General features: G+C 50.4%; 1 protein-coding gene across 1 annotated transcript in view; it reads left to right on the forward strand.

Annotated features, from left to right (window-relative positions):
* Positions 1 to 300: 300 nt before the first annotated feature.
* LOC309565910 (glutamine-dependent NAD(+) synthetase-like) overlaps positions 301 to 13,959 on the forward strand; it is a gene marked incomplete at both ends in the record, with an annotated part of 74,805 nt that continues 61,146 nt past the window's right edge. The window contains 3 exons of the mRNA XM_082270939.1: positions 301 to 322; positions 6,393 to 6,473; positions 12,851 to 12,911. Of these exons, the coding sequence (XP_082127065.1) occupies positions 301 to 322; positions 6,393 to 6,473; positions 12,851 to 12,911 (164 nt within the window). The remainder of the gene's footprint in view (positions 323 to 6,392; positions 6,474 to 12,850; positions 12,912 to 13,959) is intronic.

The following is a 13,959-nucleotide window of genomic DNA, read 5'->3' on the forward strand; positions in this document are numbered from 1 at the left end:
AAAAAGACATTTTGTGCTTAGAGAATTGAAAAAAGTGAAACCACACTTTGTATTTTTGCAGGAGACACATTTTAAACAAACTAGCGTTCCGAAATTGACTTCAGCATATTTCTCCACGGCGTTTCACGCAACTAATCCTATAGATAAAACAAAAGGGGTATCTATATTGATTAGCAAGACGGCGGGTTTCCAGGTGGATACATCTTTATTGGACCCTAATGGAAGATACGCATTTGTGAGAGGAATATATGCCGGGGTTCCCACGACTCTCGCAAGTGTATACTTCCCGAACAGGTCACAATGGGGGTTCTGCCAGAAAATGGTAAATATGCTCATGGGATTTGCTAGAGGACGGGTGATAATGGGGGGAGATTTAAATATCCCCCTTCATCCACTGCAGGATACCTCAAATAGAAGTTCATGCATACGTTATAAGACCCTGGCCCGGATAAAAGAATTAATTCATTCATTGAATTTGGTAGATTCTTGGAGGACTTTACATCCGGATGACAGAGATTTTACCCATTACTCAGCAATACACAATAGATACGCACGTATCGATTATCTATTTATCACACAACGGGATATAGATAACCTATCACAAGCACGGATTGGGACACAGGTACTTTCGGACCATGCACCAATATCCGTAACTTTAAAAACAAATAAGACTCCCAGAGTTTTGAATTGGAGATTGAATGCTGAGCTAAAATTTGACAAAGATATTTTTGGCTAATGACCCCAACATTTTTGGGATGGTAATGGTAAACCTTCTCTACCTCCCTACCACATGTGGACTCCCCGGACATGTTCAGGGCCCGAGCTGTGGCCCTGCAACTGTGCCCTCTCCAAGCTTGCCACACTGCTCCAAGCTGACCTGACCCTGGGGGCTAGGAGCACCAAATTTGGCACAGGGATACTAGAGGCCCCCAGAGGTAGACCTCCCCTATCTCTGTGCCAAATTCAGGACCCTGGCCCCTCAATGTTCACCTACTGTGACTGCACCTAGAGTAACATGAGTGGGCCCCCCACTCCTCTAACCACTCATGTGGCCACCCCACTGACAGATCCACCATCTTCATGCTACAGCCGCTGTGAAATCCCCAGGGATAAGCACTGACCATTTGGCATGCAAGGGGTGTGTCCCCCCGTCATTCAGCCTGTGGTCCCCGCTGTCATTCAGCCTGTGGTCCCTGCCGTCATCCAGCCTGTGGTCCCCGCCGTCATCCAGCCTGTGGTCGTGTCCCCGCCAGAGTCCTCCTTCACATCCTGTGTGTCCCCGTCAGAGTGCCCCTTTATGTATCCTGATCAAAGTTCCCCTTTATTATTGCGGTAAGAGTGCCCCTTTAATGTGCCCCGATAAGAGCTGTGTGTTCTGTAATCAGACAATATTCCCGTCATTTGCCAATAAGAATCTCAAATAAGAATAATCCGCCCAATAAGAATAGATTTCCGTCGGGCGCATGCGCAGATAGTGCAGAGAGCGAGGCAGAATCTGACATTACATTCTATTCCCTCCCCCCTCTGTCTCTCCTCGGATAATGCATCCAACAAACTGCGCATGCCAGTGTCCTCACCGCCAGCTGATCTCCGCTGGAGTGACGTCATTTACTGAGCATGCGCAGTTCCTCGGATGCATTATTCCACAGGACACCGGCCTCACTGGTGAGGTGACATGACAACCAGGGCCGTCTTTAACGCAGGTCAAAAGGGGCATCTGCCACGGGCCCTGGTATTGTTGGGGGGCCCCAAAGTAGCTGCTCCTGGAGCCCGTGCTGCCCTCAAATAGCTCTTCTGGTTTGGCAGTCACAAATACAGCTGTCCCGTCCTCCCCTGTTTTCTCTTCCAGGCAGGTTAACACAAGCGGACACACTAACAGGGCCGGGGAGAAGCGACAGCTGTGGGTTCTGTGTGTAGCTCGTCCTGACAGGGAGTGAGTCAGAGCTGCTCTCCGTGCTCCACCGCCCCCTCCCACCTTTGACTTCTATAGCACAGCACAGAACAGTGAGTGAAGTGTTCTGGCTGTATGCTAGCTACGGATCTGATAGGCGGAGACTGCAGAGTGTGTGTTGGAAAAAGAGCGCGCACACATAACAGAATGGTGCAGCATCGCTGTGAGGATGAGAAGGAGTGGGGTGAATTTGTTTAAAAAAGAGGTGAGAACTACAAAAGGGGAATACAGAGGTGGCTGTGGATGGGGGGGGGGGTACAGAGGTGGCTGTGGGCAGGGTGGGGGTACAGAGTTGGCTGTGGGCAGGGTGGGGGTACAGAGGTGGTACAGAGGTGGCTGTGGGCAGGGTGGGGGTACAGAGGTGGCTGTGGATGGGGGGGAGGGTACAGAGGTGGCTGTGGGAAGGGTGGCGGTACAGAGGTGGTACAGAGGTGGCTGTGGGCAGGGTGGGGGTACAGAGGTGGCTGTAGGCAGGGTGGGGAGGTACAGAGGTGGCTGTGGTACAGAGGTGACTGTGGATAGGGTGGGGGTACAGAGGTGGCTGTAGTACAGAGGTGGCTGTGGTACAGAGGTGGCTGTAGTACAGAGGTGGCTATGGACAGGGTGTGGGTACAGAGCTGTGGTACAGAGGTGGCTGTGGACAGGGTGGGGGGTACAGAGGTGGCTGTGGTACAGAGGTGGTACAGAGGTGGCGGTGGTACAGAGGTGGCTATGGACAGGGTGGGGGGTACAGAGGTGGCTGTGGATGGGGGGGAGGGTACAGAGGTGGCTGTGGGAAGGGTGGCGGTACAGAGGTGGTACAGAGGTGGCTGTGGGCAGGGTGGGGAGGTACAGAGGTGGCTGTGGTACAGAGGTGACTGTGGACAGGGTGGGGGTACAGAGGTGGCTGTAGTACAGAGGTGGCTGTGGTACAGAGGTGGCTGTAGTACAGAGGTGGCTATGGACAGGGCTGTGGTACAGAGGTGGCTGTGGACAGGGTGGGGGGTACAGAGGTGGCTGTGGTACAGAGGTGGTACAGAGGTGGCGGTGGTACAGAGGTGGCTATGGACAGGGTGGGGGGTACAGAGGTGGCTGTGGATGGGGGGAGGGTACAGAGGTGGCTGTGGGAAGGGTGGCGGTACAGAGGTGGTACAGAGGTGGCTGTGGGCAGGGTGGGGGTACAGAGGTGGCTGTGGGCAGGGTGGGGAGGTACAGAGGTGGCTGTAGTACAGAGGTGACTGTGGACAGGGTGGGGGTACAGAGGTGGCTGTAGTACAGAGGTGGCTGTGGTACAGAGGTGGCTGTAGTACAGAGGTGGCTGTGGTACAGAGGTGGCTGTAGTACAGAGGTGGCTATGGACAGGGTGTGGGTACAGAGCTGTGGTACAGAGGTGGCTGTGGACAGGGTGGGGGGTACAGAGGTGGCTGTGGTACAGAGGTGGTACAGAGGTGGCGGTGGTACAGAGGTGGCTATGGACAGGGTGGGGGGTACAGAGGTGGCTGTGGATGGGGGGGAGGGTACAGAGGTGGCTGTGGGAAGGGTGGCGGTACAGAGGTGGTACAGAGGTGGCTGTGGGCAGGGTGGGGGTACAGAGGTGGCTGTGGGCAGGGTGGGGAGGTACAGAGGTGGCTGTGGTACAGAGGTGACTGTGGACAGGGTGGGGGTACAGAGGTGGCTGTAGTACAGAGGTGGCTGTGGTACAGAGGTGGCTGTAGTACAGAGGTGGCTATGGACAGGGTGGGGGGGTACAGAGCTGTGGTACAGAGGTGGCTGTGGACAGGGTGGGGGGTACAGAGGTGGCTGTGGTACAGAGGTTGTACAGAGGTGGCGGTGGTACAGAGGTGGCTATGGACAGGGTGGGGGGTACAGAGGTGGCTGTGGGCAGGGTGGGAGTACAGAGGTGATACAGAGGTGGCTGTGGTACAGAGGTGGCTATGGCACTAAAAAGGAGAGAGGGGGAAGAAGGGAAAACCGCTCAGGTGAAAAAAACGTCCCCATAATCAGGACGACGGGGTACCAGTAAGATCCGCAGTCAAGGCAGCTATGATTTGTATAGAGAAAAGCAACCGCACTCCCATCTGAAAGTGTGAAGTATAAAACACGTTTATTGAAAATCCAAACGATAAAAGCAATCCACGATACAGTCAGAAACAGGGGATGAAGACACATTCATTTATTGGGATTCGATTCCAGCTGTATATATGTTTTTTTTGTATTTTTTGATTTGGTCCCCTATTTCTTTTATTTTATTTCATTTTCTCTATGTGTTTTTACTTTATATTATTCCATTTACAATTTTTTAAATTTTTTGTTTATGTCATTGTTGTTTATGTCATTTCATGTATTTCTATTATTCTGCTATGGTTGGTGCTGTTTCTTTTTTTCCCTTCTCTTTTTTTCCCCTTCCCCCTCTTTTCTTTCCTTTTTATACATGAAGTCTGCTGGAATGTCTCTCCACTTTGACAATCAAGCATTGGTGATTTACAACTGTGTGCTCAATTAACAATGATTAATGACCAGCTTTGGGAGTGCACGTTACTATTTAAGCAGTAACTTCACATGTATTCACATGGTTATGACTAAGCGAATGTAAGTTCGTGAAACGCGTCAACTGTGTCTTCATCCCCTGTCTCTGACTGTATCATGGATTGCTTTTATCGTTTGGATTTTCAATAAATGGATTTTATACTTCAGACTTTCAGACGGGAGTACGGTTGCTTTTCTCTATACAAATCACAGAGGTGGCTATGGACAGGGTTGGGGGGTGCAGAGGTGGCTGTGGTACAGAGGTGGCTGTGGTACAGAGGTGGCTGTGGTACAGAGGTGGTACAGAGGTAGCACAGAGGTGGCTGTGGTACAGAGGTGGCACAGAGGTGGCTGTGGGCAGGGTGGGGGTACAGAGGTGGCTGTGGGCAGGGTGGGGGGTACAGAGGTGGTTGTGGGCAAGGCGGGGGGTACAGAGGTGATACAGAGGTGGCTGTGGTACAGAGGTGATACAGAGGTGGCTATGGACAGGGTGGGGGTACAGAGGTGGCTGTGGTACAGAGGTGGCTATGGACAGGGTGGGGGGTACAGAGGTGGCTGTGGTACAGAGGTGGCTGTGGTACATAGGTGGCACAGAGGTGGCTGTGGTACAGAAGTGGCTATGGACAGGGTTGAGGGTACAGAGGTGGCTGTGGTACAGAGGTGGTACAGAGGTGGCTGTGGTACAGAGGTGGCTATGGACAGGGTGGGGGGTACAGAGGTGGCTGTGGTACAGAGGTGGTACAGAGGTGGCTGTCGTACAGAGATGGCTATGGACAGGGTGGGGGGTACAGAGGTGGCTGTGGTACAGAGGCGGCTGTGGTAAAGAGGCGGTACAGAGGTGGCTGTCGTACAGAGGTGGCTATGGACAGGGTGGGGGGTACAGAGGTGGCTGTGGTACAGAGGTGGCTGTGGACAGGGTGGGGGGTACAGAAGTGGCTATGGACAGGATGGGGGGTACAGAGGTGGCTGTGGTACAGAGGTGGCTGTGGACAGGGTAGGGGGTACAGAGGTGGCTGTGGTACAGAGGTGGCTGTGGTACAGTGGTGGCTGTGGACAGGGTGGGGGGTACAGAGGTGGCTGTGGTACAGAGGTGGCTGTGGTACAGTGGTGGCTGTGGACAGGGTGGGGGGTACAGAGGTGGCTGTGGGCAGGGTGGGGGTACAGAGGTGGCTATGGACAGGATGGGGGGTACAGAATTGGCTGGGTACAGAGGTGGCTGTGGACAGGGTGCGGGGTCCAGATGTGGCTGTGGACAAGGACATACAGAGGTGGCTGTGGACAGGGGGGTACAGAGTGTGTGTTTGTTTTTTGGAGTGGGGGGGGGAGGGCAAGAAGATGCTTCCCCAGGGCCCAAACAATATTAAAGACGGCCCTGATGACAACTAATGACACTTACCGTCTCTCCTGGATACAGACAAGAGATTTGATGTAGAAACTGTGGGTGAAATCTCAGATCTATCCACTATAGGGCTCTGTGCCGGCAGTGAGAGAAGACGCTCCGTCTCCCTGGCAACCTACACTACAAAATGGCGCCGCTCCGCCTTCGCGTTCCTTATATGACGTCATCCGCCCGCCCCCTGCCCCAATCAGAGGAAGCGCGAGCCCACCTCCGCGCGCTGGTAATTGAGGCCGCTCATCCCTGATGCTCACTGACAGGGAGAAGCGACAGAGAGCTGGAGGGAGGACTAGACTGTCTCCTCCCTCCAGCCTGCAGGTGGCAATAGAGAGCGCTGCTGTGCCGTTCACTCTCTATCCCCTTGTGACATGACTGAAGGGAGGAAGAAGATGTTTCAGGGATTGACTAGCATGGTGTGGGGCAGGAAGTGATGAGATGGGTGAGGTCCACCAGTACAGAGGAGGAAATGTCATACTGGCTGCACTGGTCTGTCTGTATAGAGTAAATGGTGTCTGTCTGTCCTCTGTCTGCACACTATAGGCAGGAAGGTGACCCTGGCTACCTGTACATTGAATCAGTGGGCTCTGGACTTTAATGGGAACCTGCAGAGAATATTACAGAGTATGTAATCCCTAATTATACCTAACCTCCTAAAACCTAATCCCCTGTCTGTCCCCATCAGTGCTTCCTTATATATATATATATATATATATATATATATACACCTCTATACAAGAAATGCAGAGTGTTCCCCCATGTGTCATACTACACTTAGTATGATATAATATTTATAATGTGACTACACTCAGACCGCATACACAGCGGTGGAAAAAACGCGTCCAAATCTGCACAGTGTTTAGTTTTATTTTTACCTATCTGGATGTGGCAGAATATTACCGCCCCATTATATTATTATTATTATTATATGGGAGTTTTATTACCCCGACAGTTTGCACAGTGCAGGTTAAACCGCATACACACTGAGGTAAAAACGCTGCGTTCAGATCTGTGCGCCGTACCCGGTCATGGCGGTATGGTAGATTACAGGCCTATGCACACAGCTGCGTTGTGCTCAGAAATCCGCGTTCTGTCGTGTAAAATCTACATAGGAAATTATGTGCCCAGGTTCATTATTCAGCCCCGGTCCACACTGATGCAATGCGGGAAACGCACAAGAGAGGCTGTGTTTTCCCCCCCGTGTCGCACTGCTTAGCAATCTCACAGCGTCCGTGCAATCTGCCGGGGGGGGGGGGGTCAATGTTATATTAACGACACCCCCGAAACAGATTGCATAATGCAGTGCGATCGCCAGAATTGCATCGCAGTTTTGGTGCGGATGCGATTTTCAGCCATACAAAAATGTATAACCATACAGATATCGCATGTGATGTGTGTAGGAATGCGGTGCGATTCCTGGGCCAATCACATGCGGTGTTTTGCATGCACCAGTGTGAACCTAGGATCACGCATAATATTATGCAAGAAGAGTTTTATGGGTGTGATCCTTTTATAGGCATTCAGTCCCAGGTTCACATATGTGGGATGACAGACATCGCATGTGATTTGGAGCGCACTGCTTTGCAAATCACATGCGATGCCTGTGCAATGCAAATTCAGCCATACAGATTGTTTGGCTGAATTCGCATTCAGACACAACTTGCAAAGGACCCTTTTTTGGGTCCGCACCAGAATCAGATCGCATGGGTGTTCACATCTATGTGATCCAATTCATATCCAAACTGACAGTTTGCACTGCGATATGCGAACTGATCCGGGGGTGTCATTAACTTTGTATTGACACCCCCAGCGATTCGCATATGGCAGTGTGAACTGCCTGCGTGTTGAATGCGATGCGGGAACCTGCATTGGATTCGCAGGGTTCACGCATCGCATATATGTGACCCGGGACTTATGTATTTAAGAATTCGCAATGGAGTGTGTGGTTCTGCATGTGTGTTTACATGGATTTGTAATACATTTGCATCGTTTTGTTTTACTGAGTTGCATTTAAGAGCTAATTCACACTGCTGCGACTTGTCAGCGGTCCGTCGCGATCCATTGACTGCTACAGGACCCGTTCTAATAGGAGCTACAAAAGTCACTCCGACTTAGAAAAAGGGTCCTGTACTACTTCGGGGCGACCTCGGAGCGACTTGCATAGACATTCATTATATGAAGTCTGTGCAAGTTGCGCCGAAGTCGCGCTGCATGCGACTTCACAGGTCGCCCCCCGAAGTCGTGCTGCTTCAGTGTGAACCGGCACTAAATGTGTTTGTGGTGCCTTGCAATGCATACAGATGCAGCATGCTGGACTTTTTTTTAATGCATATAAAAACCGCACAATGGTGTAATGTAGGCTCATTGAGAAACGTTCATTTTTCCTGCATATGCACTCATACTCGCATTCTACTGCATCTGTTGTAAGGCTCATTCACATCAGGACAAGGTGCAGGAAATCTGTGTGCATTTCCCGCATCCTCTTCAAAAAGCACTGCTCTTGCGATTTGCAGCAGATGTCATTGCAGTGCTAACGACATCCCAAATGTGGGTCGCAAATGCAATGTGCAAACGCCGGATGTTTGCATTGTACAGAAGTAGCAGGCAATCTAGTTGCAGTTTTTAAACATAGTGCATGCACTACTTTTGCTGCAGTCTGGCATGCTTTCAACCTATTTAACCACTTAAGCCCCGGAAGATTTTACCCCCTTCCTGACCAGGGGGTATTTTGCGATTTGGCACTGCGTGACTTTAACGGACAATTGTGCGGTCGTGCGGCGCTGTACCTAAACGAATTTGACGTCCTTTTTTCCCCACAAACAGAGCTTTCTTTTTTTGGTATTTGATCACCTGTGCAATTTTTTTTTTTTTTTTTGATCATGCGCTATAAACAAAAAAAGAGCGTCCATTTTGCAAAAATAACAATATTTTTCACATTTGTTTTATATGAAATTCCCCCAAAAAAAATGTAAAAATGAAAATTTTTTAACATTTTCGGCCAATTTGTTTTATGCTACCTATGTTTGGTAAAAAAAATCCCAAAAAGCGTATTTTGATTGGTTTGCGCAAAAGTTATCGCGTTTACTAACAAAGGGAAAGATTTTTGTCATTTTTGTTGTTTTTTTTAACGCGTAATGGCGGCGATCTGCGATTTTTTTTTTTGCGGTACTGCGACATTGCGGCGGACAGATCGGACCCTTGACTGACATTTTTGACACTTTTGGGGTTACCAGTGACATTACTGCAGTAATCAGTGCTATACATATGCACTGTTACTGTAAAATTACACTGGCAGTGAAGGGGTTAACTTTTTTGAGAGGGAGGGGTTATGTGTGTCCCTAGGGGCGTGATTCTAACTGTGATTGGCTGTGGCTTGAGCTGTAGGAACAGTGATCAATGGTCCTACATAGTAGAACCGTATGATCTCTATTCCTACACAGGGGAGAATGACAGGCGGCTTGTTTACATCAGCCGCCTGCCTTTCTCCCTCTCAACCGACGATCGCCAGTGACCGGCGGACAATCGGGTCCGCCAGTCACACGTGCGGGGGGGTCTGTGACCGCGCCTCCGGCGGAGCGCGCGCTCGCTCCCGAGACCCTCACAGGCTAGCGACGTAGTACTACGTCGCTTTGCCTGTAAGGGGCTGACCGCCGCAGTAAATAGTCATGCGGCGGTCGGCAAGTGGTTAAACATAGTGCATGCACTACTTTTGCTGCAGTCTGGCATGCTTTCAGCCTATTTAAAGCGGTAGTACACTCCGCTATTTAACTTTTACCTACAGGTAAGCCTATATTCAGGCTTACCTGTAGGTACAATTAATATCTCCTAAACCTGCACGGTTTAGGAGATATTCAACCTGCATGCCGCCGCTGACATCAGTGGCGCATGCACTCTGAAGGTCCGACGGACCTTCAGAGCTGCTTGCCGAATCTTGCCGGAAAGTGAAACTCCCGCTGGCATGTACGGGAGTGACGTCATCGTGAAATGCGGGACCCACAGGTGAGTGCCAATAATTCTAATTGCATGCCACCCGCACTGGAAATCGCACCCCGTACTGGGAACCTCAGGCTGCAATAAAAAAAAAAAAAAAAAATAGAGCAGGGGCTTCTTTCCTGTGCGTCGCGGGGCACGGCAGCCCATTCAAATAAATAGGCTCTCGTTCTGCGCAAACCACGGGCGACACAGGTGTGAACCTGGCCTAAATGATCCCTGTGTGCAGTTCTGCACATGTGTTTGCATGCATTTGTAATGCATTAGTGGTGCATTTGTAATACTTTTTCAAAGAGTTTGCAATGCTTTTTTTTTTTTTTTTTTTGATTTGTATTTACATGCATTAGTGGTGCATTTATGTGGCAGCGGAGTGGTCCTTTTCTGCTTGGCGTGGTGCATTCATGTGCACTCCAGGACATTTATTTGGAAATAATACCATGCTGTACTTTTTTCAAATGCACCACATTAGTATAAACCCGGCTGATTGAAATAAACGCATTTTTTCTGCATTTGTGCTCGTAACGTGTTTATAAACGTGTTCTATATTCTGTAAATGAGCCTAAACACATGTGAACAGTAGCACTAACATAATACAGCATGTGCGTTTTTTTTTTTTGGCGCTGCCAGCAAGAGTTAGGGATGCACCGAAATGAAAATTCTGGGCCGAAACTGAAAATGCAGGATGCCCTTGGCCGAAAACCGAAAATGAAAATACATTTTTTCCCCCAAATGATTTTAAATTAGATAGAAGAGGGGCATACACCAAAAACAGGCAGCGACATACACCTGTCGCTGCCACCCTGTCACAGTATATGTACTGTGATGGGTTGGCAAGTGGTTAATTTAATTGCCAATGGTATTTGTATTATGCAGCATGAGGGGGTTAATGTATTGCCATTGCTGGTCACTGATGCATTAGTGACCGACCAGTGGCAGTTAATTAACCCCTTTGTGCTGCATTAGTACAACCAGTATCAGTGTTAATTAACACTGGTTGCACTGATACTGGTTGCACTAATGCAGCACAAAGGGGTTAATTAACTGCCACTGGTCAGTCACTAATGCACAGCAGTGGCAATACATTAACCCCCTCATGCTGCATAATACTAACACCTCGCCTCAGCGCCCCCCCCCCCCCGCCTCAGCGTCCCCCAATCCCCCCCCCCCCGCCTCAGCGTCCCTCCCCATCCCAAGGATGCATTCTCCTTACTCTCTGCTCCTCCTGTGTCCTTCCTTTCAAAAGTCCCGCCTCTGGCCGGCGGCCCGCTTCCCTGTGATGTCACTACTACTACGATGTGCATGAATGAACTAACACACCCGGCAGGCGGGCGAGCGGCCGCTAATAGCTGTAACTAAGTGAGCGCTTCACTTCCCTGTCAGCGGAGATACCCGCCTAATAGGGAAGTGAAGCGCTCACTTAGTTACAGCTATTAGCGCCCGCTCGCCCGCCTACCCGGTGTGTTCGTTCATTCATGCACATCGTAGTAGTAGTGACAGGGAGGCGGGCCGCCAGCCAGACATTTTGCCATAAACCATTTCTGAGCTCAGGTGACTCTAAACCAATGTGTAGGATAATGGATATTTATAGTAGAAAAGTAAAAGAGTACCTTGAAGATCGACGCCAGTGTGTCCAAAAGTTGTTATTGGCTAAGCATCTTCAGCAGTAGTGACAGGGAGGCGGGCCGCCGGCCAGAGGCAGGTCTTTTGAAACCTGTGCTGTGCCCGTATCGGCATCGGCATCTTTAACCCATTTTTGGCCGAAATGGAATAAGCCCATTTTCGGCCGAAATATTTCGGTTGCCGAAATTTCGGTGCACCACTAGGTCCAGTATGCAATGAGGCCTTACTATGTAAAAGGTTTAGAAGCTAAATGAAGGCAACTTTCTATGAAGGTGCAACCCAGCGCATGTGTTTAGGGCAGCCCAATCATTTCAATGGGCTGCCCTGTGTGCGACAATCACACAAAAATGCGGGCAATTTTTTTTTTTTTTTTTTTTATTGCATGGCAAGAAGCTACCATGCTTGTGGTGTGAGTTTGCACACTTGTATTGGAACTCTGTAAGGCTGTGTGTCCACGCTGTTCCCGGGGCGGTGATGCACCCACATTGCGGGTTACATCAGGGCAGCCCTTTGTTTTCAATGGGCAACCAACACACCCCATTGTGCAAGCAAAACTGCACATGACCTATTTTTGGGATCACAGCATACGGTGGCCCCCATTCACATTTGCACGTAGCCAGGTGATTTATTATTTTTTTTTTTTAGCTTGACTTGCAGTACATGAGCTCAATCGTACATTTTTGTCCCTATAGACTTTTATATAAGTGTCACCCCAATGCACTGTCACATATAACATACATTACTGCAACACCGTGCAATAGCGTCACCCAGACCTGTGTGTAAGACCCAGGGCACCCTTGAGAGTATTGGAATCGTGGTTCTACCCACGATTCCAGAATCACAGCGAGACACGCTTGCGGTGGCATTATTTTTTTGTCTCAAGACCCCAAACGTGCCAGGCTCAGTGCCAAAAATTGGTCCATGAACTTCTTTGGCGCATTCTCGGAGCCGAAGGAGGCCCATTGGAAATTAATGATGCCACTCCAAAAACGTGCAACAAAAAATGCAACATGGTATCACACCGAAGTATTGAAGCCTGTGTGTCTGCTTTACCTTAGCACAACCTACAAGTCTCTGGGGCAGATGGGACTTGTAGTCTTTCCAGTCACAGAGTCCATTGAATGGATGGTAGTGGCTGTGTAGGTGGAGCCATGAGTAACCATACAGAATTTAAATAACAAAACATCAGCACAGGAAGGAACACCCTGGAATTTCAGGTACATGGGGGGGCGGGGTTGTTTGGATAATTTGACCACATTTCATGTTACACACCAAATATGGGTAGAATATGAAACCTGGTATGGAAGGTAGACTGTTCCTTGAATCCTCGTTAGTTTTTTATGTTTTTATATTTTTCCTGCATACCTGCCTTAAATGTCGAATTTTTCCAGGTATAAAGATTGCCAAAGAGCAAGGAGCTCGATATCGGCTCGGGCCAGAACTGGAAATATGGTAAGATGTCTGTTTACTGAGAGGTCATGCCAAACCTGCGTCATCTGTTTTGTAGGGCCAATCCTTCACCTGTATGCCTAACACCCCCCACTCCCGTATGTAACCCTGCTCCTCCGCAGAAAGCTGGCTATAGGTCAAAGTCTCACTCAGGAAGTAAAATTACAGCTTTGTTGCTGTTGCAGAAATGCCAGAAACTGTGATATCTGAAAGTCTCTTTAGTTTTTGGTCATATTTTTTTTTTAAAGATACATTTTTTTTATTCTACCAAACCCAAACATTCCAATAAAAAAGACAGGCACTGCTTTCCTGCTTCTGCCTGTGCATAACTGATAAGTGAGGGGTCGGGCTCTACAGGTACCGAGTGAGGGGTCGGGCTCTACCGCCTCTGCCGGTACCGAGTGAGGGGTCGGGGCTCTACCGCCTCTGCCGATACCGAGTGAGGGGTCGGAGCTCTACCGCCTCTGCCGGTACCAAGTGAGGAGTCGGGGCTCTACCGCCTCTGCCGGTACCGAGTGAGGGGTCGGGGCTCTACCGCCTCTGCCGGTACCGAGTGAGGAGTCGGGCTCTACCGCCTCTGCCTGTACCGAGTGAGGGGATCGGGGCTCTACCGCCTCTGCCGGTACCGAGTGAGGGGGTCGGGGCTCTACCGCCTCTGCCGTTACCGAGTGAGGGGGGTCGGGCTCTACGGCGTCTGCCGGTACCAAGTGAGGGGGTCGGGCTCTACCGCGTCTGCCGGTACCGAGTGAGGGGGTCGGGCTCTGTCGGTACCGAGTGAGGGGGTCGGGCTCTGCCAGTACCGAGTGAGGGGTCGGGCTCTACCGCCTCTGCCGGTACCGAGTGAGGGGTCGGGCTCTACCGCCTCTGCCGGTACCGAGTGAGGGGGTCGGGCTCTACCGCCTCTGCCGGTACCGAGTGAGGGGGTCGGGCTCTACCGCCTCTGCCGGTACCGAGTGAGGGGGTTAGGCTCTACCGCCTCTGCCGGTACCGAGTGAGGGGGTCGGGGCTCTACCGCCTCTGCCGTTACCGAGTGAGGGGGGTCGGGCTCTAC

The sequence above is a fragment of the Pelophylax lessonae genome (genome assembly GCF_965119305.1).
Source record: "Pelophylax lessonae genome assembly, chromosome: 10".
In the NCBI taxonomy this organism is placed as follows: domain Eukaryota; kingdom Metazoa; phylum Chordata; class Amphibia; order Anura; family Ranidae; genus Pelophylax; species Pelophylax lessonae.